The sequence below is a fragment of the Anolis sagrei genome, chromosome 2 (assembly GCF_037176765.1).
Source record: "Anolis sagrei isolate rAnoSag1 chromosome 2, rAnoSag1.mat, whole genome shotgun sequence".
NCBI classification, from domain to species: Eukaryota; Metazoa; Chordata; class Lepidosauria; order Squamata; family Dactyloidae; genus Anolis; species Anolis sagrei.
In genome coordinates, this window is record NC_090022.1 from 115715905 (window position 1) to 115742315 (window position 26411).

A 26411-nucleotide genomic window follows, 5' to 3' on the forward strand; every position below is an offset into this window, starting at 1 on the left:
ACTGCTAATGACACAATCCTTTACATGGGTATTCAGAGGTAATTCCTAATGAATTAAATGGGAAGGGCATTTAGGATTATATCCCTATTTTTTTTAAGGAAAATCCTCAATTACAATGTGGGTTTAGAGTGGTTACTTGACATCACAATAGCAGGCCGAATGCCCAGGACATGCCTTAGAAAAGTCGTATGTGTATCTGTGGCTATGTTGCTGGAAAGGGTCTGTTTGTTCAGATGTTTGTTTACATTCTATCAATCTGGTTTAGCAGAAAAGGGATATTCACACTTACGTGCATATGTGTGTTGTGCCTCATGGGTATTATTTACAACAAATAGAGGACAATATTGACAAAACTATGCAGGAACCTACCATCATAACTCACAGCTCTGCTGTGCACAGGAACAAGATCTGTATCTCTTGAGATCTACATTTGCCAAGGGGACACAGGCTGGCCAGCTTGACAGAAATGCCTTTGGGTTTTTCAACCACACAGTAATTACTGAGGCTTCCAGACAAGCACGAATAATCCAGAGGAATTGTGCAGAAGTTTCTTCCTTAACAGGCTATTTTTCCCTGGCAAGCAGAAGTAGTAATGGTGCCCCTCTATTCCGCTTTGGTCAGATCTCACCTGTGTCCAACTCTGAGGACCACAATTTAAGAGAGAGATTGACAAGCTGGAACATGTCCAGAGGAGTGCAACTAAAATGATCAAAGGTCTAGAGACTATGCCTTATGAAGAGAGGTTTAAAGAGCTGGGTCTGTTTAGCCTGCAGAAGAGAAAGTTGAGAAGAGACATGATAGCCATGTATAAATATGTGAAAGGGTGTCATAAGGAAAAGGGAGCAAGCTTATTTTCTACTATGCTGGAAGCCAGGACTTGGAGCAATGTGTTAAAATTACAGGAAAGATTCCAACTGAACATTAGGAAGAACTTCCTGACTGAAAGAGATGTTCAGCAGTGGAACTCTCTGCCTCAGGGTGAGGTAGAAGCTCCTTTCTTGGAAGCTTTTAATCAGAGACTGGATGGTGGCTTGATTGTGCTTTTCCTACATGGCAGAATGGGGTTGGACTGGATGGCCCATGTGGTCTCTTCCAGTCCTGTGATTCCATAAATCTTCTGGTGAAACTTGAGATCTCTTTAGTGAAAAATACACCTGAGGATGGCCAGCAGATGATGTCAACAGGCTCCTGAAATATTCTGCAGAAGGAGGATGATTCTATGATTCTGCAAGTGATTGAGAAACCCAGGAGGGTTTCAAATGGAAATTTGGGCCATTTATAAAATGAAGCTATGGCTGCAAACTATGTCTATAAGTATCTAATCTGTGGATTCAATAATCATAAGGGAAAATGGGCATTATCACTTTCAACAATTAGTCTTGACAGTACTGATGATTTGCTGTTGTCTGCATGCCCAAAACTTCTAAACTTTGTTATCAAACACACTATGCTGTAAATCTCAGTCATATACTGAGTTACAACCATTATGCAATATGCTGTCTCAGATCCCATGGCAAGAGAAAGGTGGGATGTTAATTAATTATATTATATACAGATCTTGTGGTAATTTAAATGAACAAATTAACCAACAAGTTCATCAGCTATCAGTTTCAAGGACCAAAGGAATGCTAAGACACTGTATATAAAAAGGTATAGCCCTTTATTTCATTACATAATTAAACATCATTCAGATAAAATGTGTTTTAGCCTTTCCCTCTGGGGTATCTTTCTTCAGCTCCTCAAAGAGGAAGACCATTTTGTTCATCATCGAATTCAGCAATCCATAAACCTAGAAACAGGAACCAATTCAAATATACTTTTAGAAGTGAAACAACGTATCTAAAGGAAAATACGAATCAACACTAATCTTTCTTATATACATACTCAAGACACTGAAACATTTTTCATGAGTTTTGTGCTTCCTGTAGCAAACACAAGACAGGGCTGGTAGTAAATGTAAGGTTGTTTTGCATTGTGTATCACATATCTATATTAGATATATTAGGGTATCTATATTAGATGGCGCAGTGGGTTAAAGCACTGAGCTGCTGAGCTTGTTGATCGAAAGGTCGCAGGTTCAATTCCGGGGAGCGGTGTGAGCTTCCGCTGTCAGCCCTAGCTTCTGCCAACCTAGCAGTTCGAAAACATGCAAATGTGAGTAGATCAATAGGTACCACTCCGGCGGGAAGGTAACGGCGCTCCATGCAGTCATGCTGGCCACATGACCTTGGAGGTGTCTACGGACAACGCTGGCTCTTCGGCTTAGAAATGGAGATGAGCACCACACCCCAGAGTCAGACATGACTGGACTTAATGTCAGGGGACTACCTTTACCTTTTTATAAATCTCTACTTAATGCACTTAATGATGGAGGGATGAAAGGGATGCTATGCCATGGCTATAGCAAAGTTTTCATGTCTAAGTTTTGGAGGTATAGACATTTTAACCATATGCCAAGTTATACACCTTCTATTAAATCCACTGGATGCTGCATAAAAAAGCTAGAAGGGATCCCTAGCCAATTCAATGCAAAGGTAGTCATTGATGAAGTGCCTATGTTCTTCCAGTCGAGGCACACGGAGACTCACAAGCACAGCCCATCTGATGCGGAGCTAGATCTGGTTTTAGAAAGAGGCATCACTTACATAATTACACCTGAGTTAAGATTTTAAGTCCCTTGAGTGATAGAGCACATGTTGGAACTGTCACAGAAGGCACCCTGATCCTCAAACAATAAAACCTAATCTAATCTAAGTTTATTCCAGAATAAATCCTGTAATATAACTGGCTTCCAAATAAGTGTGTAGGCGTGAATTTAACATCCTTTTTGTATATATTACATTTTATTTTATGTTTTGGAGGTGGGCTAAAACAGGCGTCGTTGCTTGTGGATTACAATTTTAGAGCCTTTTGACTATAGTCAATTCAACAGGATCTAGTGCCTCCAGATACATTTAAAAAATGAATAAACTTTTTAGTGTATCCAGAGGCACTAGATCCTGTTGAATTTTGGAGGCTAAGCAGGGTCAGTCCTGGTTTGTACTTGGATGAGAGACCTCCAATGGCCCCATAAAAGCATTAACAGGCAACTTGAAGGTGTTGGAAACAGCAACCTTCTACAAGCCTCCTATACTAGTTATTTCTTATGTATATAATTCAGATTGCTTACTATATTATATACGTATGTTTTGTGTATTGTCGAAGGCTTTCATGGCCGGAACCACTGACTGCATAGGGAAGCTGATGAGGAAACACAACACACAAACTATCTACAGACCCACCAAGAAAATCCAACAAATGCTACGTTCAGCAAAGGACAAGAGGGATCCTCTCACTTCTGCAGGAGTCTACCGTATACCGGGCAGCTGTGGAAAAGTCTGCCACCAAACGCAGCGCCCAAACACGAATCAAGGAACAAGAAAGGCACTGCAGACGGCTTCAATCAGAGAAGGCAGCCATAACAGAGCCCCTGATGAACCAGCCTGGACACAGCATATTATTTGAGAACACAGAAATGCTGGACCACTCTCACAACCACCATGTCAGACTACACAGAGAAGCCACTGAAATACACAAGCATGTGGACAATTTCAACAGAAAGGAGGAAACCATGTAAATGAACAAAATCTGGCTACCAGTATTAAAAAACTCTAAAATTACTACAGCAAAACAACCGAGAGGAAACAATCTGGGACATCTAATCACCTCTCAACAAAAGATTGCCCCAGACACTGCCAGACCATCAAATGCTAATCAAGGTGGTCAGTTGAAACATGCACACCTAGCTCCAGCAGACAAGAGTCCTTTGTCCCACCCTGGTTATTCCACAGATATATAAATGCTTTTTCCTAGTTCCAACTGACCTCACTATCTCTGAGGATGCTTGCCATAGATACAGGTGAAACGTCAGGAGAGAATGCCTCTAGAACATGGCCCTATGTATGTTTTGGTATGCAGCTTCCTTAACTCTATGTTGTTTGAAATTATGAGAGAGACTGCAGACCATATGATCAGATCTGGAACTATTCAGACTGAGACTCCATTTTAGAAGTCATTATTGTGTTGTACTGTATTCTATGTTATAGTCAGTATTTGTTATACATTAGACACGAGACTGCATCAGACTGCTTGAGTTAGGTTTTAGATCAGTGGTTCTCATCCTGTGGGTCCCCAGATGTTTTGGACTACAACTCCTAGAAATCCTAACGGCTGGCAAACTATTGTAGAAGACAGGAAAAATATGGTCCCAATGTGTGGCATACTCGTTAAAACCACTGCTGGCCAGATAGCTTAACAACAACTGTTTTAGTAAATCTTTCTTTTCAGGAAGTTTTAAAAGTTTTAAGATTGGGCCAGTGTGTGCTGCAAAGTGTTTTAGTTATGCTGATAGGTTTTTTTTAATTATTTTAACTGTTTATTTTTTAGTACAGCCAATGTTCAATCCTATTTTAGGGTTTGCCCTTTTTAGGTTTTGAATTGTATATTATACTAGCTGTGCCCTGCCACGCGTTGCTGTGGCCTTTAGTAAGAGTTTTGAAGTCTCTGCCTGGCCTCTCTTCCTTCCTTCACTCGCCCTCTTTCCCTCTTTCTCTCTCTCACACTCCTTCCTTTCCCCCCCCCCCCCTCTCTTTCTGGCATCCCTCCTTCCTCCCCCTTCTTTATGCTTGTGTGTAAACTTGAGTATCTTCTGTTGGTCATGGGGGTTCAGTGTGGCATGTTTGCCCCAATTCTGTCATTGGTGGGGTTCAGGATGCTCTTTGAGTGTTGGTGAACTCTGAATCCCAGTGACTACAACTCCCAAATGTCAAGGTCTATTTCCCTCAAACTCCATCTGTGTGGATATTTGGGCGTATTGAATGCTTTGGTCCGGATCCATCATTGTGTCTTCAAAGTCGCCCCCTCCCTTCTCCCCACCCCTTCCCTCCCTGAGTCACTCCTTCCCTCCTCCCACCCCCTCCGGAAAGACACGCCCCCTCCCTTCGCCCCACTCCTTCCCTCCCTGATTGACTCCTGGAAGGAAAGGGGTGGGGTGAAGGGAGGGGGCGTGTCTTTCCGGAGGGGTGGGAGGAGGGAAGGAGTGACTCAGGGAGGGATGGGGTGGGGAGAAGGGAGGGGGCGACTTTGAAGACACGCCCCCTCCCTTCGCCCCACCCCTTTCCTCCGTGACTCACTCCTTCCCTCCTCCCTCCCTCTCCGGTTAGACACGCCCCCTCCGCCCCACCCCTTTCCTTCCAGGAGTGTCTCAGGGAGGGAAGGGGTGGGGCGAAGGGAGGGGACGTGTCTTTCCAGTGAGGATGCGGTGCGGCGAGGCTTGGAGTGTGCGGAGCGGGGCTTGGAGGCAGCGTGGGAGGAGTAAGATGAAGGAGGGGGTGGAGGGAAGGGGGCGGGGGGAAGTTGCGTTCTTTGTGTGTGTGTGTGTGTGTGCCGTGTGTGGGGAAGTGCGGTGATGTGTTCGCGCTGGGCGGGGCGAGGGAGGGAGGGAAGTCCGTTGGCCGTTCGGCCATGTGTGTGCGCGCGCTGGGGACTTTGCGCCAGTGCGCATGCTCAGTTGTTTTGCTGTTTTTTCTGTGTGTGGTTGTGTTGTTTTGATTTCTGACTGGATTAGTTTGTACCTAGTGGGTTGTCCTTGGGGCATGGCAATTTTGGTGGAGTTTTGTGGAGGGGTTTTAGAGTTTTGCTTCCCCGTTGGACGCCAGTAGGAAATTTATAGATATAGATTGTTTTTAGTGCTAGCCATTTAGGGTTTCTTTTTTAGAGAGATAAAGCATGATAGAAATAACAATAACAATTCAAGGTGGGTTGTAGTTTTTTGTTTTCTCTGGTATGCAAGGACGAGCCAAAAAAGCACTTCAAACAATGTATCGGTAATTTGGTCTTCTAATGATCTAATTTGATAGGGCAAAGTGAATTGGGCTGAAGTTCTATATTCAGTTTCGTTCCATAACTTTCATGATCTCAGTACTTCTCAATAGATATGATTAGGGTTCACTGTTAAAGAAGTTACAACTTCCTTTTTCTTTCTGCTGTTTTGTGCTTTTAAGAGTATTATATTTCAAGATTCTATTCTGGAATATGAGGGCAACTCTTTCTGGTATATTATCTGGGGTGAGGGACCACTGGCCCTTAGTGGTCTAGACTTGGAATCCTACTCCTTGGTCTCTGTGCCATCATAAAAGACAGTCAGGCTAGAATAGGGATGTTACTATCTGCAGAGAAAAGCAGAGAAATCACTGAAGAATCAATCTGAAAGCTGGAGAAGGCCCTAAAAGGAGTTATGTATGGAAGATTCATTCCAGAGAAGTAATCCAAAAAGTGCAGAAGAATCAAGAGTTCAGAAAATTACTTTTTGGAATACAACTCAAAGGATCTCTCAAGCAATCACTATGTAAGAAGATAGTTCAAAAATCCTGCTTTTCCAAACTCTAGACAAAACTATTTCCATCAACTCACAATGCATGGCAAGCTCTAAGGGAAATATTAGACACCATGTACTGAAAATGTGGTGCAAATTCCTAGATAGACATAATCAGAAGAAAGTCCATTTATTTATTTATTTAGTACATTTCTATACCACCCCTCTCAGCCTTCTGGAGACTCGAGGCGGTTTACAAGGCAAGAATTCAATGCCGCACAAGGACACAATTACAATATACAGCATAAAAAACATCAGCAACAATAAAATCAAACATTATAATGAAACACACTTAAATCGATAATCATTAAAACAATGTCCAGTTCCGCCATATAGTTATTCCATTATTATATCTGTTACTCCGTATTTTCAAATGCCCGCTCAAATAGCCATGTCTTAAGATTCTTCTGGAATGATAGGAGCGAGGAAGCCAATCTAATCTCCCTAGTAAGGGTGTTCCATAGCCGGGGGGCCACCACTGAGAAGGCCCTGTCTCTCGTTCCCACCAACTGTACTTGTGATGATGGCGGGACCGAGAGCAGGGCCTCCCCAGATGATCTTAAAGTCCTTGCAGGTTCATAAGGGAAGATTTGTTCGGACAGCTAAGTTGGGCCAGAACCGTTTAGGACTTTATAGGCTAAAGCCAGCACTTTGAATTGTGCCCAGTAACGAACTAGCAGCCAGTGGAGCTGGCGCAACAAGGGAGTTGTATGCTCCCTGAGAGCCACTCCAGTTAGCAATCTGGCTGCTGTCCGTTGGACCAGTTGAAGCTTCTGGACAGTCTTCAAAGGCAACCTCACGTAGAGAGCATTGCAGTAGTCTATACAGGATGTAACAGTGTGGACTACCGTGGCCAAGTCAGACTTCCCAAGGTACGGGCGCAGCTGGCGCACAAGCTTTAACTGTGCGACTGTTGACTGGTATGTACAGAGAACTAACCAAGTCCAGAACTTCCCTCAAAGTAATAACCAGGGAAACAGAAGCATCAATTCTGGAGATACTTACTTCAACATAAAGGTTCTCACGATATTTTTCCTGCACAACAGGATCCACTTGTTCACGGCGGTCTGGTTGTTCTGCTTCAGCAGCATCCACAGAAATTACGACTGCATCTTTTGCTTCCTTTGCGGCACTTTTTGATTTTCTCTCCTCTTTCTGTTTCATTTTTCTGCTGTTTGAGCGCTCCTGCTAAGAAAGAAGGATAGTAAAGAGATCAGAGACAATGAATTTATACAAAGACCAGACAGAATTTCATGCATCTCTGACAGCAGGTTGTGTGCCTGAGACTGTCCTTTCAGAAAGTGCTCAGCTCAAGGAAGAAACATCCCACAAGTATCCTGGGAATTTTTCAAATACTTTCCCTGTACTAGTTCTTTATTTTCCCAGGACATGTATTTGTGAAAGGCCTAAACATATACCTCTTTTGAGGCCTTTCCTTTTTCTTTTTCTTTCGCTGCAGCCTTCCTATCTTCTCTTTGAACTCTCCGTTCCTCCTTCGCCGTCTTTACAGGTACTGGTTTTACTTCAGCTGCTCAAAACAGAAGGAGGAGGAACAACAACAAAAAGGGAAAAGAAAGAGTAGCTCATTTATTTGACTCTTGTGTAACCCTAGCCTTACAACTGATCAATATTATACACATCTCTCTGATCTGATAGTAACAAGCATTGATTTTCTTTATATAACCCCCCCCCCCCCCCCCGTAAGATATAAGATCTAGCAAAGATTTGCCATTGACTCCATACTCCACTCCTTTTCCAAGTCACGTCTGGTCTGTTGAGGTGAAAACGTACCTGACTCCTCTGGGACAACTTCGAGGTAGGTGTCTTTCTCAGGCATACCAAGCAGAGATCTGAGCGTCAGAGAGCGTGTCACAAGGCCATCAATTACCTCACACCACAACTGGAAACTGTAATAGCAAAGAAAGTGCATTTTATTTCTGGAAGAAGAGGAAGGAAAGCTAGAATTTTCCCACCTGTTTCATGGTTCTCTTCTGACCCCATAACAAAAGGCAGACTAAAAACTGGAGAAACAGATTCCACAATATCCTTTTGCAGAGGCATAGGCTTTTTTAATCCAGCAGGCCTTGAGTTGATTTTCAGGGGAACCCGGCTTTCTATTAATGTAATGAACTTTTATTTGTTGTGGTTTTGTGGTTTATGGTTTTAATTGATTATATATAATGTTATGTTATGTTATGTTATGTTATGTTCCTTTTTAGCTTTTACTGCTCTGGTGGCGCAGTGGGTTAAACTGCTGAGCTGCTGAACTTGCTTACTGAAAGGTTGAAGGTTCAAATCCCAGGAGCTGCGTGAGCTCCTGCTGTCAGCCTCAGTTTCTGCCAACCTAGCAGTGAGTAGATCACGGCGGTAAGGTAACAGCACTCCATGGAGTCATACCGGCCACATGACCTTGGAGGTGTCTACGGACAATGCCGGCTCTTCGGCTTAGAAATGGAGATGAGCATCAGCCCCCAGAGTTGGACATGACTGGACTTAATGTCAGGGGAAAACCTTTACCTTTACCTATGAAATACGCTAAAGACTCCTTTGGACTATGGACTCTTGATTCTAAGGAAGATTCCCTGTGTTACCTACATAGATAAACTACTTCAAATCCTATTGTAACTGGATTCATAAGCAAGGTGCCTGTATGCTGTATACATGAAGTTTTATGAGTAAACTAACTCTGTTACCTTTAAAGAAGATGGTTTATTTTGTGTCTTGAGAGCATGATTTAAAGGCAAATATATTTTAAGGAAGAGTAGATGTTTTTGGGCACTTTGGAAACTCTGCTGAATATATGTTTTTGTGCATTGGCATGTCTTTGTCCCTAGCAGTTCAAAGACATACCTATGTGCATTAGTTTAACAGCCGAGAGACCTAGTTGTCTTGCATGAATGTTGGTGAACATCATTTTTTCAAAAGGTTGTGACTTCTAACAAGGCCATGCCTTTCCAATGAGCAGTGATTTTTCCAAAAAGAGTTATGAATCCCATTTCCCAAATGGTTATGGAGAGTCACATTTTTTAAAAGCTGCAACCATCTTAAGACAGCGATAAGTAAAAACATATAAATAAGGAATCTATAGTACAGCTTTTATGAACAGAACAATTTCTAGCTCTATAGAAGTTTGAGTATTAAACTAAGAACATCCAAGTCTTGTTCCCATTGAACCATGAAACTCACTGAATGACCTTGGGCTACTCACTCTTTTTCAGTCTAACCTGACTCAAGAGGCTATAGTGTAGATAAAATCAGGAGTTGAACCGTGTTGGTCAACCCCTACATAGTGGGAGGAAAGGTGTACCTAATGAACAAAATTAATTTGGAACACCTTCTTTTCTATACATCAAACTACCCTCTGGAAGCTATGCATTTTCTCTAGTGTACAGAAAGTTGGTTTGGATTTTCCAAGCTAGATAAGGCTTTCGCAAAAAAAAGAAAAAAAAAAGTTTAGTCCTGTGAAGTATCAGCAACCTACCAAATGTGGTACAAGAGTTCTGTCTGTGTCGTCACAGGCGCCATACAAAGTTCCAGCGCTGCTTTATTGAGCTGAGTCAGGGCAGCTTCTCGCTCATCTTCCTCAGGGATTGCAAGCACAGACTAATGAGATAGAAATTATGGTAAAGTCTCCACCTCCTCTAAGAACTTCCAAGTATTCATTGCTTTCTATATCCAACCTAATAGCATCATCAATGCCAGAGTGACAAAAGAGCAGTAGGCCTTGTCCCACAAATTTGTCAACAGCAATGGCTGATTAAACTATCCACACCAAAACAACTTTCCCACACCTTGCCCTTGTCACCATGGGGATCATTAAATACTAAAACAGCAAAATATATATTTAGAGATATTTTAAATCCAAAATGTTTGCCTGAACGTGGAGTCTTTTCTATTTCACCCTTTCAGAGGTCCACATGCATGTCTTGTAAATCATGTGGCTTTTAAATTTTAATGTTTAACACTTATTAGCCTCATTTTTAAGTTTTGTTTTTAAATGTTTATTTGTCAAAATTTAAAATGTTAGTTGTGTGATGTCTAATTTATTGTAAAGTACCACTATTGTCTGATATTGAAGTCTAATATGTTATTATTTGATTGATGGTTTGTTTATTTGCTCTTTTGGTCACACTTTATGGCACTGAATTTTTGCCGCAGTGTGTTGTGAATCACCCTGAGTCCCCATTGGGGAGATAGAGTGGGATAGAAATAAATAATAATAATAATAATTATTATTATTATTATTATTATTATTATTATTAGGCAGAGGAATATGCGTATTTCCGATTCCAATTCAGGTAAACAATTTGGATTTTAAAAACACATCTTTGAAACCCAGTTTGGAATTATGTGTGTGGGCACATTAAGGTGACGTGTTTCTGAGCTCACATGTCAGGGTCTCAATAGTGGACATGATCCTGACATCCTTCTTTCAATCTGCCTGCTGTCAAGACTAGAAATGTTTTAGATATTTAAAAAGGTGAGACAAAAGGTATTTTCAAAGATAAGACAAATACAGAACATGGTCATAACACCTGTTTGAAATCTGCAACTGAAAGATTCCACTCAACCCGATCCGCTGGCTCCACTGGCTTCATCTGCTGCACCACAGGCTCAGCCAAGCGAGGTGTCACCTCTTCTACCACAGACTTCCTTAGTTTTGAAAGACCTGGAGAGATACTCTTACGGTGAGGAGTGTCCTCAGGACTCTTCTGTGCTTCTGCCACACTCTTTGGTGGGGATTCACTGTGTGTCATGTTCATGTAGACTTCCACCACCTGAGGAGGATTCATGAGCTTGTCCCATAAATTATGGAGCTCCCTTACCACTTGGTGCTTATAGTAGAGCTACAACAAGAGGAAATAAGAAGGGGGAGCAAAGAAGAATGAAATCCCACAGATTACGATATATTTAAGAAATGTTTGAATAGATTATAATAGATCAAGAAATCACTTGGAATAGACATTTAAATCATCACAGCTTCCATTCTTCAGACAAAATAATTGAAACAGATATCATTTTTGAAAGATCTCATTTCTTAATTTCCTCCATTGTCTTGAAACATCAGACCTAATCTGCAATTTTAAATTACATATACCTTTTATTAAAATATAATTCTCTAAAGCAGCGGTTCTCAAATTGTGCTCCGCTGAGCCTTTGGGGCTCCATGAAGCATACTGAGGAGCTCAGTGGTTTCGTCCTTCTCCCTCCTCCTCCTTCAAGCTTTCCCTCATCTTCCGTGCTCCTCCCCCTTCCCTCCCTTGCCGCCAAAAGCCTTCCTCCCCACCTCACTTGCCACCAAAACCCTATTTCCCTCCCACTGCTCAGAGGATGCTTTGATTATACTTTTCCAGCATGACAGAAGGCAATTGAACTGGACGGCCCCTGGAGTTCCTGCTGTTTTGTTGTTGTTACTACAAAGTTTGAGTGGCCATCTGTTGGGAGTGCTTTGATTGTACTTTTTCTGCATGGCAGAAGGGGGTTGGACTGGATGGCACCTGCAGTCTTCCCCTGAAATACTGTTAAGTTTACATTGGTTAAAATTGTTCATCAAAAGTTTGCCCATGCCTGATATATATATATATATATATATATATATATATATATATATATATATATAATCATACAATATATAATATAATATATAAACATTTGTTGGGGTTCCATGATAAACGTTTGCTTCAAATAGGGCTCAGTGGCTGAAAAGGTTTGAGAACGCCTGCTCTAAAAAAGTAACTGCATGTAATCATGGCTTCTAGGATTTCTCTTAGCTGTCATTGGACAGCCTAGGATCTGATTCAGTTTTTCAGGACAAATTAATTATCCAATGGCATTTTTAGCCTTTTCACAATGTTAGTTGTCATTTTCTTTAGATAAGATGCGCAAAAACCAGAAGATTTGGGCTTGAGATACAAATTATAGAAAATGAAGTAGGAAATGCCACCTCTGATGTCAGACAGAAGAAGGGAGTGCCTAGGTGCTGAGTGTTCGGCATCTCGAATGCTCAGGGGGAACAGGTAAGTGTTTAATAGTTCTTGGAACTATCCCAATAACCTCAGGCCTGGCTTCTGACCAAAGGAGAGAGCTGCTGAGCATGTGTGAAAAGTCAAAACAAATCAGGAGACCATGTCCCATATGCTGATGGATAGTCACTTGCTTTGTTTGTTTTCATTTTTTCCCCTTTTCTTTTGGCCACTTTCAGAGTTGGCCTTCTTCACAGGCTGCACTAAACATTACCTCTGGATTCTTTCTTTGGAATAACTCTTCCTCCGTGACGTAGGCGTCAAGAGGGGACCGTGCTCGCTCTGGGGTACGAATTCGATCAAGCAGGTCCCTCAGGTTCTCTTCCACAATGACAGCAGCTTCATGAGATTCCAGTGTTTTCTGAGTTCAAAAAAGGCACCAAATCTTGTTTCGTTTGTAAATAGCAACTACCACACATTCTTAATACATGAGCCTTTCCAGAGAAATATATAAATTGGAAATCATGTGGTTGTGACAGTGGAAAAGGAAGGAGGAGGAAGGGAACTGTGGCTTCCATGATGAGCAGAAGGATTAGGGTCCGCTGGGAGGTTAAATCCACACCTCTCTACTCAAGGAAGAACACTATGAAAAGGGAAAGACAGTCCTCATGCTCAACCTGGATATAAATCCACAGTGCCCTATTTGGTTCTGGCAGTCAAAATCTCTGTACTCTCTTCTCTTGTCTTTGCTTTTTGTTTATACATTCAAGGACAGGGGCAACCTTGTAACTAGTGGCAAATATTTGGGGCCACTATATGTATCTGAAAAGGCAGGCATGTGTGACATTATTAAACAAATAACTATTTGCACATACCTGAATTTCCAGTTTGGTTGAATATAGCTTCAAATATGTTATTTCCAATTTCCTTCTATCAAAACAAATAATGTACCTGGCACATTAGGAAACACTCCACACATCAGATAGCTCGAGAAGGCTTTATGGGCGATGTAACTCAGTGAGATCCATACTCCTGAATCTGCGTCCTTTTGTCCACATGATCATGACAACCAAGATAGTTGTGTGTTTCCTTTTGTAGCTGCAAGCATACTCGGCTTGCAACATAAACTTCCTAGATCCCACTCCACTCCCCACCTTGTTGAAAGCACAAAGTTCAGTTTCTGCCCCAGCCAATTGATTACCTGCAACTCATCCCTGATTCCAGATGATATATCTTCATACAGAGCAACTCCCCATAAAGTCACTTGCAACACAGCCCCTCCTAATAATGTGGGATGAGTGCTAAACTCCCAGGACTCACTGAAGATGCCTGTGTTCATGGACTTGAAGATGAAGGAAAACCTCTTGGTTTCTCCAGGCAGAATAACCCCTAAGGAGAAGAGAAGGAACATAAATCTCCGGTAGCTTTCTCTGGTACAATGACTCCTCTGTTTTTAATTTTGTATGCATGTATTATTTTAGTTTAAGCTTCACTCTCCATCTGTTGACAAATAAGAAGAACATTATTGGGGCTTAGGCAAGGATGAAACATCTATATGGCAAACCACAATGTACAAATGCCACATGCAGCAAAGGACAAGAGGGATCTTCTCACCTCTGCAGGAGTCTACAGCTACCATGCAGCTGTGGACAAGGCTACATAGGGACCACCAAACACAGCATTGCCCAAACTCAAATCAAGGAACATGAAAGGCACTGCAGGCTACTTCAACCAGAGAAGTGAACCAACTGGACACAGCATATTATTTGAGAACACAAAAATGCTAGACCACTCTGACAATTACCAGAAAAACTACAGAAATCCACAAGCATGTGGTGTTGTGAGTCAGCATTCTGACACCATACCTACTACTAGTAGTAGGAGAAGAAGAAGGAGTGATGCAGAAACAGAGGAGAATCAGCGCCAGCTGAAACGCATTCGTGACATCTTTCTGGCTCCCAGTGATGAAGAAGACTTTGCAGGATTCAGGCCAGAGGAGGCTATGGAAGCAGATTACAGGGGAGTGAAGAGAGTGGCTAGTGATTCTGGCAGTGTGAGTGACACTATGTCTAAGAGGCTTAGAGACACAGCAGATAACTCCAGTGATAGTGAGGATGGGTTGGAGGAGGCTGTAGACTGGACTCTGGTTCAGAACATTAGAGACATTTGCAATCAAGCAACATCAAGTGATGATTTTGAAGGTTTTAGGGATAATGGGAATGAGAGTACTGATTGGCAGGATCAGGCACTAGAGCAAAGGTGGCAGGCTTGGCATGGTGTAGATGCTTCAGCTGCGGGACCAGAATCAGATGCAAGCAATGAATCTCATTCTTCTGATAGTGAATAAAATGAGCACTCTGGGACCTATTCCTTTGCAGACGACAAAGTGTTGTTTCGTGTTGTTCTCTGCCTAATCTTGTTTTGGATTCCCAGTATCCTGTTTTCCCTGCCGTGCCTCGGACCTTGGAACCTTCGCTCGTGAGTGTACATCTGTCTTCTTGACCGTTGGAACTGACTGACTACACGTTTGCCTACCGGATTTTGCTCCATGCCTTGCAACCCTTAAAGACTGTTTGTTTTGTATTCTGCTCCTAGTTCATCGTATCTCCTGTTATTTCTTGGCTGCAATTCAAGCCTGCTTATCTAGCGTTTTGTGTTCCTGTTTGAAAACATCCTTTGAACTGTTTGCACTGACTTTTAAAGTGCCTTATTAAGTTTGTTTTGCATTAAAATACTACTATTTTGCACCTCAACTGCTGTTTAAGACATTCTGTGTTCTGTGGGTCACGACATGTGGACAATTTCAACAGAAAGGAGGAAACCATGAAAATGAACAAAATCTGGCTATCTGTATTTAAAAACTCTAAAATCAGGACAGTAAATAAAGAACACATCCAAAAAGCAGGGGAAATCTAGAAAAGAATCAATTAAGGTCAGCTAATGCCTCCCAACAAAGGATTCCTCCAGGCAGAAAACAGCTAGGTTTTGAAGCTACAAGACCATGTAGTTGTAGTTGCCATTTGTAAAGCCGCTTTGAGTCCCCTTCGGGGTAGAGAAATGCAGGATATAAATAGAGTGGATAAAATAAATAAATTGCAACATTCACACTTGCCTCAGACAAGAGTTCTTTCTCCCACCCTGGACTCCCCACAGATATATAAACCCCACTTGCCTAGTTTCCAACAGACTTCACAACCTCTGAGGATGCCTGCCATAGATGTGGGCGAAACGTCAGGAGGGAATGCATCTGGAACATGGCCATATAGCCCAGAGAATTCACAACAACCCTGTGATTCTGGCCATGAAAGCCTTAAACAACGCGTTGTCACTATATGCTTTATGCAAGGGCTTGTACTATGGTCATAGCTCCCGACTTGGAAATGTGTAGAGCAAGCTTGGACAAACTACAGGCCTGCCAGAACTATGTCAGTTATAAACAAACCATAACCTACTTTCATAAAACAAACAAATAAATGCATCACATACCTGACCTGGTGTTAAAGTAAAAATTCTGCACCCCTTTTCTCTTTTTCTCCTGGAAAGAAAATGGAGGAGGCAGCCTTCGCCAATCATACCAGATGGCTGCAGTGCCATCATTGGTCACTGTGAGGAGAGATTCAGCCTTTTCTCCCACCAGAATTCCAAAGGTGACCCGGGCAGCAATGCCAACCTCTCCCTATTGGAATGAAAGAAAAAAGACACAAGCTGAATTTTTAGCTTGGCACGTATGTTCCCACCCCAGCCCTGGGCCACAGAAATCAATGCTTTTTTCCTGATTTCATTAAATTTCTTTTGCAAGGGAAAGATCCAGAACTTAAGGTTATATTTAAAAAAAACCAGTTTACTTTCTGAACTGTAGAGTTGATCCAGCGAGCTGGCTGTCCACAAAATTTCAGCGAAGGACCCAGTACTGGTTCTGAAAAGATATCTGGATATTCTTCTAAGAGGTCTCTATCAAACAAAGCAAAAAAAAAAAAATCCAAAAACAAAAAAATCAAAAATACCTCTCTGCCCCCATAATCCAAATCTGTTTCACAAAGTGTTGCCCAAAGGAAATTAATTCCCTTTTACAGGCTCTCTCTTTCCAGTTGCAGGAGACTATTTTGCCTTCCTTGCTCAACTAGGAGCTAGGCAAACATGTAGCTCAGATACAGTGAAAAAACATAAGGATGAAGTATACACTAAGGGGAAGTTGTCTGTGGTTCCATTTAGGGAAGGCAAAGATGAGAGAAAGAATATAAGGAAGAAGGCATTTATGGAGAAGGGGGAAAAGGGAGAGAGTGTATGCAACTAGGGTTTTTTTATGTCAGGAGTGACTTGAGAAACTGCAAGCTGCCTCTGGTGTGAGAGAATTGACCGTCTGCAAGGATATTGCCCAGGAGACACCCGGATGTTTTACCATCCTGTGGGAGGTTTCTCTCATGTCCCCGGATGAGAAGCTGGAGCTGACAGACAGGAGCTCATTCCACTCCTCTGATTCAAACTGCTGACCTTTCAGTCAGCAGTCCTGCTGGCACAAGGATTTAACCCGTTGTGCCAATGAAGAGTTGAAACCAAATGATACAATTGGCAAATAACATCATCTAAAAATGCCTGGATGTTTGATGTTTTACCATCCTGTGGGAGGCTTCTCTCAAGTCCCTACATGGGAAGCTAGAGCTGAGACAGGAGCTCACCTCGCTACCCGGATTCGAACTACCAACCTATTGGTCAGCAATCCTACCGGCACAAGGGTTTAACCCATTGTGCCACTGGGGGCTCCACGCAACTAGTTAGCACTCATTAACTTATAATTACTACAGCTTTTCACCCAGCAATTGTAACAGGAGTTGAGCACCCATACATGTTTAGTAGAATCATAGAATAATAGTTGGGGGAGATTACATGGGCCATCCAGTCCAATCCCCTGACAGATGGCCATCCAGCCTCTGCTCAAAAGCTTCCAAGGAAGGAGCTTCCACCCCACTCCGAGGCAGAAAGTTCCACTGCTAAACAGATCTTACAATCAGGAAGTGTTTCCTAATATTCAGGTGGAATCTTGTATTTTTCCAATCTATGTTCCTGTTTCATACTTACGGGCTTTTTCTTTCATCAAGAAATTCTTTATCTTCAGAGACTGAAAAGCTCTTTGCAGATACGCTAGTGAAAGGTCGATTTCTGCCTATGACTTCCAGGCCCTCTATGTCCTTGACAAGAGAAGGAAGAAAATAAGGAAGGACTGGTTTTGATTCATATTTTTATTCTGCTTTTAACAGGAAAGCCCTAGAAAGGTTTAGCAGAATTTATATTACATCCAATTGTAAAGCAATATGGAAACTATACCAAAGATATGCCTCTGCTTCATATAAAAAATTATATGCCTTGAAAAGGAAATCATCATACCGGGCTATAAAAATCCAGTTTTTCCAAGACTTCCTTTAACTCATTTCGCCGATGCTTTAAAAAGAGACTCTTCTCCCAAGTATAATGAAATACTTCGTATTTTGGAGGTCTGGTACCTGTGAGAATTAAGAATGTGTCAGTTCAGTTTTCAATGCAAATTTACCAGATTTGTACTTCCCAAACCTAGACACAAACTGGAAGGCAGTATGTCCTAGAAATCTATACAGTTCCAAAATGAATTGTCAGTTCGCACACAAAAGATGTACTGAAACATTTTTTTAAAACAAAAATGGACACAAAAGTGTATATTTCTTGAAAAAAGCATATGCACACACAAAATATTTATTAATTGAAAGCAATCCCTGGGAAATGTGTTCATTTCAAAAATGCACAGCAAAACGTGAATACTGAAAAAGTGCATGTTTTAAAAAATAGATATGAAAATACATGATCTTTTATGCAGACTTAAAATAAAAAGAATGCAATCTGCACTAAATTTGGGACACTGGGGGGTAAAAAAAGAACCTGGGCAAAATTAAGGTTGAAACAATCTCTGACACTTCAAAAGGAATGTTCAATGTGACCTACATGTGCACACACATCTTGTAACTGTACTCTTGCAACTCTATTTGCTGTGCTTTGAGCTTTCCTGATAAAACATGTCCTTGTGGAAGTTATATTGCAAACTTCTGTCTGGCAGTTTCAATGTTACCTCAGCTGACCTTAACAGAAGCTGACACTCCCAAGAAGTTTTTTGGGGTGTCCTCATTCCTCAGGGTTTCTCCCCCTTCCTCTTAAGGCTTTGTCAGAAGAAACAGAGATTACAAAAAAATGGGGGAAAGAAAATGATGTGCCAGTACCTATGTAAAATGCTAGAATAGTTCTTCTGCAATCCAGATTCACTTTCTGAGGCAGAGCACAACTGATTTTCCCTTCAGCTTCAGACAGGATTCATTGTTGACCCTGCTAGGCTTTGCTATGTGTTCCCCTACAGTATGCCTCCTATATTTAAAGAGTGTGCAGGGCATGATTTATTTAGACAAAAATAAATATCTTGCCACACTACTGTTGTTGTTGAGGAATGTGTGGATGATAATTATATTTGACTTGATATTCAAAATGCAAAAGGTTTTTTTTGAGGAAGTGAATGTAGGTTTCTGCTTTGGGCCCATACTCTTATGGATGAGTTGTTTCTCCTTGGCCATTTTACTCAATTTTGTCGTCCAATGCTTAATAGCTCTTAACGTGGTTTGGTATTGGAAGAATCGGACTTAAATACATGAAGTTAGTTTGAAGCATTTTTTCATCTTTTCAATCTTATCGTTGTGCTAGTTATCACTCAAGCCTAAGAATGAGCAACACTGCTCTCTGATGCCTTGCAATTGTCAAAGTACATTCTGCTCACACACGCTTCTCCAGATCAAAGCTGAATTAAGGGAAGAGATTTCTCTTCAGAAGCTCCACCTTCAATGTCTCCCAGTCACCAAGTGCCTCATTTAAGCTTGTGATTCCTCACCCATCTCCATCCAGATTCTGTGAGGTTTCCCAACATGCGTGACTTCTTCCGGGAAGCCCCGTTCAGTCTGACCCAGAGTTACCGCCAGGCCACTGACCTCATCGCCAAAGCATACAGGCTCAGTCCAGAATTCATGTCCACTATAGCCCTAATAGCAAAGAAAACAAATTTGTGGGAGAAATACGACTGAGCACGTAAAATAAAGCTGAATGGGGGTGATAGTGGTTCAAGGAATCAAAAGACATGGGAGAAACGACTCAGGATCTGGCATCCTCTCTACTGTAATTAGCATTCTGACCAACTTAGTTTCACATCTACTTCCGGCCCTAGTTTTCTATGTATAAAAATAAGTAAAAATCAAAGTGATTTACAAAACTTAAAAGCAATAACTAAAAGCAAGCAGGCTAGATCCAGTTGTGACATTTCTCTGACAGACCTCCTTCCACATTAGCTGAAGTTCAACAACTTTCAATGGCCTTATGCCTTCACAACTGCCAGATGTACTGTTCTGAAGATAGTGAGCTAAACGAAAATGTTTGACTTCATTTATATCCTGCTTTTCTCCTACTGTACAATCCTCCTCAAACTGGATAGCAGGTCCACATGGATAGCAGGTCCAGAGGTAAAATTAAACTTCTCATTTAATGGTTTCTCCATTCAAGGGGATATTTAACAGCAAAAATATTAGTTTAAAACAGGCATTTTTTCTGTATCATAAAGGTCCCTTTGTCACAATCTTAATTGCATGAGCATACAATGTGTCACTACTTGTGAAAAATAAGTCTAAGAAAATTGAGGAGCTGAGGAACTCTCACCTTTCCAGAGAACAGGGCAGGAATGCTGCGATCAATCAACGTACGCTGTTCTTGAATTCTCCTGTAATGCTCTGAAAAGTTCATCAATAGGTTGCTTTCTGATTTCTGAAGATATTCTAAAAACAAGCAAAATAACCAAAGTCAGGAACGATCTCCAGCATGTACAAGGCTGAAAATATAATCTTAATAACTTAAAGTTTATACAGCCTGAAGCCTGCTTGTTACAATATGTTATTCTTGGTCCAACCTCTTGTGGCATATCCACCTGCCCACACTGCATTCACCTGACAGCTTCTTCTGCTGCTTCCTCCTGATTGCCATATTGCGGTGCCAGTTCTGGAGAGCCATGTCCTGTGATGAAGGTCTCTGCTCAGTTTTCTTTTCTTCTTCATGTTTCTCTCTATACTTTGCCAAAATGGGGACTCCACATGTAAGCTGGGAGTCATCAGGAACTAGATTTGCTACCTGAAAAAAGTTCATTGTTTTAATGTCTTTTTCTGGATTGGGCAAGAGAGGAGAAATAAATATATTCAAAAAATAAGTGAGATTTACACGCACATCACTGTCTATTACATTAATGATTTATGTTATCTGATGTATTGCAGCTTTGCAATCAATGTAGCCAATCCATCTTCAAGAATAAAAATTAAGCAAGTATTGTCTCCTATCCTTCCAGCAGTGAGGATTTGTGCTTCCCTTTGAATAACAGAACAACCTAAATGATATTCCCTCTCTCATATAATACAGCTTCACCTCTCAAGAAAAAAGTAATAATAATAATAATAATAATAATAATAATAATTACTGCTGTTGCTGCTGCTGCTCCTACTGCTACTACTACAACTACATGTTGTGGTGTCTTCTTCCTGCACTAGCATTAGACCTCTCAGAAATGAAACAGGGATATCTCTGTCATGGGGATAGTCTGCAGAAGTTCAACCCAACCAAATGCTCTCCAGACATCTAGGGCTTACATGCCAAGAATCCCTTGCTACTGACTATGTTGGCTGAGCTGATGGTAGTTGTGATCCAAAAGATCTAAGGGGCACAATGATGAGAAGGATAGAACAACAGCACGAATTCCTTGACGCAGACTCACAGTATTTGGGACTTCTCAAGCCGTACCAAAATGAACCATGTTTTTGCAAGGAATCTTAAACCCTTGCAACCTCTTTGCTGGTGGTTGCAAGCACCAAGAAACCATATGAAATTTGAATTAAAAGCCTCAAGATACATTTTGTTCCTTCCAAATCCATTTTTTTTGGTTCCATTGTATCCCTTGCAAAAGCAGAATACTTACTGTCCCCTTTCCTTTAATCTGGCCTGCTTGAGAGGAGGTGTGCATCAACACAATGAAACAATACAAGATCTCTCTCCCATTTCAACCCCACCTACACTGTCATATAATGCAGCTTGAAACTACATTACATGGTAAGTGTAGACTATTGAATTGCATTATATCCTGACCATATAACAAGGTTTGAATCTGAATTATATGGCAGTGGAGATGGAGCTTTCCATGTCCCTTCAACTTTCTTTGCAAATGAGAGGAAGAAAAGACTTTGGTGCAATGGGTGAAATGGTGGTGCAATGGGTTAAGCCTTTGTGCCGGCAGGACTGAAGACCGACAGGTCGCAGGTTCGAATCCGGGGAAAGTGTGGATGAGCTCCCTCTGTCAGCTCCAGCTCTCTGTGTGAGGACATGAGAGAAGTCTCCCACAAGGATGGTAAAACATCAAAAACATCTGGGCGTCCCCTGGGCAACGTCCTTGCAAACAGCCAATTCTCTCACACCAGAAGCAACTTGCAGTTTCTCAAGTCGCTCCTGACACATACACACAAAAGTTACCCACGCAGATAATCCACCAAGGCTGTTTCCGTCCCATGTCCTGGTCTGAAGTCGGATTGAAATGTATATATTCAATGTATTTATTCTATTCTATTCATTCATTCATTCAATCAATTACTACATCCATAGTGCCAGAATGGGGGTAATGTGAAAAAGGCATTCTTGTTGTTATGTGACTACATGTAATTTCTGCCTAACGCTGTCCAAAAACGATGTGGCACAGTGTAGGTATCACCTACAGAAAACAAAATGTGAGACACTTTTTTTAAAAAAATCATAACACTATCATTATAACATAACACTATAATAGAAATAATTACATTGTTGCAAAGTCATATATTCCACTAATATATTCCACTAATATATAAAATATGGGATTATTTGACTGTTTCTGCTAGTTTCACTATAAAACAATATGTCACACAGCAGGTAAAACCCACCTGGGAGTGTCCCCTTCTTAAAGCTTCTTCTTTGAATTCCTGGAGAGTTCCTAAGATCGTGTGTGGAAGGATATGTCCATAGCTGTCAATTACTGGTCCTTCTATACCTGGAGAAAACAATGAAAACAGGAAATTATAGAGCACATCAATTAAAGCAAAACTTCAAGAAACTTGAAACAGGATTCCTATTTAGAAAAATGAAAGCTTTGGCACAGAAAAGTATAGAATATTGAAACCATACTAGCTAACCAAACAAGCTGGAAGTAACTTTACCAGAATAATGCAGTGTTTTCTTGGACTCATCTGAGAGAGTTGGATAAGCAACCAGGAATTGTGCTTTCTTCTTAACCTCCTGAGGCCTGGATCTGCGAACAAGGAACTTCTTCGTTACATGAGATTTCTCTTTCTCCTCTTGAGGAAGACGTGCTGTGCGAAGCTATCAAAACAGAATGTTGCTGCTGTTGTTAACTCATCAGGCCTTAGCCTGACACATTTTAGTTTGACACTACAAGTTGACTGAGATTTATGGTGGCCTTAAACCTTCACCTTTATACTGTTATCAATAATTTTTCATCATGAAAACTCACCGATGAAACAATCCAAAATGAATATTGTTGTTAACTGCTGTCAAGCCAACTTACCAATGAAATTATACATAAAATGGTTCTTCTCATTATCCGAATAATAACAGAAACTAATGAACTTCTTCAAATGGTCAAACAACCCAGTATTTATGTTTCCCTTCATGAATATGTTGATAAGCAAAACATTCACTTATATTCAGTATTTACGAAATGGACCTAGTAATGATCACAGTATTTAGCACCAGTTACTCCAATCTGGAATATGGAAATGTTCATACAATCCTAAAATGTGTCAAACTAAGAGTGTCTGTGAGGGTTGCATGCATGCAACACATTTCCAACTTATGGAGACCCTAAGATAAACCTATCATGGTGTTTTCTTTATAAGACTGTTCAGAGCGGATTTCCTTTGCCTTCCTCTGAGGTTTACCCACTGAGTTTCCATACTGAAACTAAGACTCCAGGATCCCAGTCCAACACCCAAAATACTATGCCACACTGGCTCTCCCTCTCAAAACACAGCCTTCAAAATCTTAATGTTTTGGGAAAACAAGATATATTGTGTAGATTTTGAATACTTATTTATTTATTTATTTATTGAAAATAAAGCAACGTATGAAGGTCCACAGTTTTTATGTCCTGGCATATCTTGAATTTTCTGGTCAGTAAATCTGAGAGTAACAAAGTGTAATGCCTACCTTTGCTAAGTCTTCTAATTTTATGGCTAAAGCTTGGATTTCATCCCCTTGCAGGACACTGCTCACAGGCTCTGGCTCCTCTTGCACCGGGCAGGAAGGCACCTCAAGTGTCTTTATCCTTTTCTTTTCTGAAACACAACCACTTCCTTTTTTATAAACCAGTTCCAAAACAATGAATACAACAATCCTATGCTCCCTGGGAGGAAGCTTGAGGGGGTAAAATTGTGTGGCTTGGCCAAACCATGGCTCTATAAATACCCTTGTTCCCCCAATAGAGTCTAAAGCTATACCAATCCAGGAGGTGGAACATTTCATTCCCTTTCAATGAAATGCAATGACCTGGATGGTGTTCGGAGGAAACCAGGGGCCTTTTCACCTAGCCATATAATCCAGAGTATCAACCCAGAATATCAAGGCACAATAGGAGCCCCCGGTAGTACAATGGGTTAAACCCTTGTGCTGCTAGGATTGGTTGACCGAAAGGTTGGCAGTTTAAATCCAGGGAGCAGGGTAAACTCCCGTCTGTTGAACGCTAGCATCTCATGCAGGGTCATGAGAGAAGCCTCCCATAGAATGGTAAAACATCAATCATCTGGCCGTCCCCAGGGCAACATCTCTGCAGATGGCCAATTCTCTCACACCAGAAGTAACTTGCAGTTTCTCAAGTCCCTTCTGACACATAAAAAAGGGAGAATAATCCACAATATCTGCTTTGAACTGGATTATCTGAATCCACACTGCCATATATCCCAGTTCAAAGCAGATAATGTAGGATTTTATTCAATTTTGTGAAAGGGGCCCAAGACGAAGAACCATTTGGGAAGCCAGGTATACTTGGCTAAGAGAATTCTAAAATGTGTTTTAATAGACCTCTTTATATATCTGAAGGGCATTCAGATGGAAGCTGCTTTAAGCTTGTTGGTTCTTGTTCCAGAGGAAAGACCTAACCCATGGATTCAATTCATAAGAAGAGAAAATATGACTAAGGGCCCTTCCACACAGCCCTATATCCTGGAATATCAAGGCAGAAATGCCACAATATCTGCTTTGAACTGGGTTATCTGAATCCACACTGCCATATATTCCAGTTCAAAGCAGATAATGTGGAATTGTATTCAGCTTTGTGGAAGGGGCCTGAGATCTCCCTGGAGATAGAGCTGTTGAACATGGAACCGACTGTTCAAGAAGGTGATGGGTTCTCCTCCATTGTGGGTTTTAAAACAAGCCTTCTGTGGGTTTTCTCAGATTTCTGGGGATTGGACTAGATGAGCCTAGGATCCCTTCCAATTCTACAATTGGTTTTCAATGGGAATTAGGCTTATCTTTTTAAAGGTCATAAGCAAAGATATATAAAACAAGTAATCTGACTGTAGTCAGAAGCTGTATTGTGAAAGCCTCATAGCATTCTCAGAACTTATTATTATTATTATTATTATTATATTTATTTATTCTCCTCTTTATCTCCCCAAAAGGGGACTCAAAGCAGCTTCACATAGAAGCACTGGTATACAATTGAAAACATACAAATATTAACAGAATTAAACACAAATAACACTAAAAATCAGTCTAAAACCATCAAAACATATTGAAAGTTAAAAGCCACAGCGCCCCCTGACTAGATCTTAAACTAGTTATAGATATGTTTTGAGATGCACAAATAATATATTCAAACAGGTGGCCCTTTCAGGAACTTTTAATATTTAGCATCCAGGCCTCAGTCTAAATGTAGTCCTGCCATTCAGATACTTTGTGCAACTTGAGAGGAGTGTTTGGGACACACACTTCCCTTATTCCCACTAGATACACAGACATGGTTTATAATACAGGTAGGAAATGCAGTACTGGACACATATCCATGTGAATCACAAATGCCTATCTCCTCCCAGGCCCCAGCTACACTGCCATATCATGCAGTTGCATTATAGGACAGTGTAGATGGGGTCCCAATCTGCATCAATGATTCTCAGTCAAGGAGACTGGGGAGAGGAATTGAGCGTCATCTTTAGATAGGACATGGGTTCATCTATACTGCAGAGTGAATGCAGTTTGACACTACTGCACTTTAACTCCCATGGCTCAATGCTATGGGGTCCTGGGAGTTGTGGTTATGCAAGGTCTTAAGCTTTGTCTGCCAAGGTGTGTTTGTGCCTCCAAAACTATAACTCCCTGCATCGCATAGCACTGAGCCATTGCAGTCCAAATGGTGCCACACTGCATTAATTCTCCAGCGTAGATGCAGCCTATCCCTCGTTTTGGGGGAGCCTCCTACCGGGGGGCGTCCTGCTGTTGCGCGACTCCTTCTTCCCTGGCTTGCTACTCATCATCCTCAAGCGAGAGGGTCAGCCTTGCAAGCAGCAAAGTCTCCAAGCAGTCAAGCCCCGCCCCCCTCGGGTCGCGCGGCTGCCTCCCTACAAAACCCTCGTCGCAAGCCAAAGGCAGCGTCCCCGTCTCCACGGCAACGCGGTGGCTTTCGCTCACCCACCAATCAAGCTGAAGGAGGGAAGAGACAGCCCCGCCCTCCGCTGCTTGGGAAATAGGAAAACCTGCCTCCCCTGCGCCAAAGTTTTCCAGGCGCAGACACATGTGCTTTTGTATGCTTTTGAGGGAATGTAACTCAGGATAGGAAGGGTATATATATACAGGGCGAGCAAACAAAGGATGTGCATAGGGCACCACAGAAATTTCCCATTGGCAGGTTTGTCTTCAATTGTTAGGGTGCAAGGCCCTGGCCTTGTCTTATTCAACTGCTGAGT

The 26411-nt window shown here is 41.5% G+C and overlaps 1 protein-coding gene across 2 annotated transcripts; it reads right to left on the bottom strand.

Moving 5' to 3' along the window:
* Positions 1 to 1643: 1643 nt before the first annotated feature.
* Positions 1644 to 26165, bottom strand: MYCBPAP (MYCBP associated protein). Of its 2 annotated transcripts, none has more exons than XM_060764753.2 (19): positions 25928 to 26165; positions 23659 to 23786; positions 22650 to 22812; positions 22377 to 22483; positions 20373 to 20553; positions 20089 to 20204; positions 19274 to 19421; positions 17758 to 17873; positions 17452 to 17561; positions 16221 to 16326; positions 15862 to 16051; positions 13577 to 13764; positions 12650 to 12796; positions 10948 to 11259; positions 9894 to 10015; positions 8204 to 8319; positions 7831 to 7940; positions 7418 to 7597; positions 1644 to 1789 (listed from the first exon to the last, which is right to left on the bottom strand). In XM_060764753.2, the coding sequence occupies exons 1-19, from the start codon at positions 25980 to 25982 to the stop codon at positions 1688 to 1690; spliced, it is 2697 nt and encodes an 898-aa protein (XP_060620736.2). In that variant the 5' UTR covers positions 25983 to 26165; the 3' UTR covers positions 1644 to 1687. The 2 variants fall into 2 exon arrangements, with proteins under 2 accessions (XP_060620736.2, XP_060620735.2); XM_060764752.2 differs by having other exon boundaries at positions 7418 to 7600.
* Positions 26166 to 26411: the final 246 nt, after the last annotated feature.

Bases quoted from the DNA above. Each gene is read 5' to 3' on its own strand.
- MYCBPAP (XM_060764752.2), bottom strand. From the start codon at position 25,982: ATGATGAGTAGCAAGCCAGGGAAGAAGGAGTCGCGCAACAGCAGGACG. The intron at 16,327-17,451 runs GTAAGTATGAAA...TTTGTTTGATAG, and splicing joins CTTGATGAAAGAAAAAGCCC to AGACCTCTTAGAAGAATATC. The intron at 8,320-9,893 runs GTAGGTTGCTGA...TTGCTATTACAG, and splicing joins GAACTCTTGTACCACATTTG to TTTCCAGTTGTGGTGTGAGG.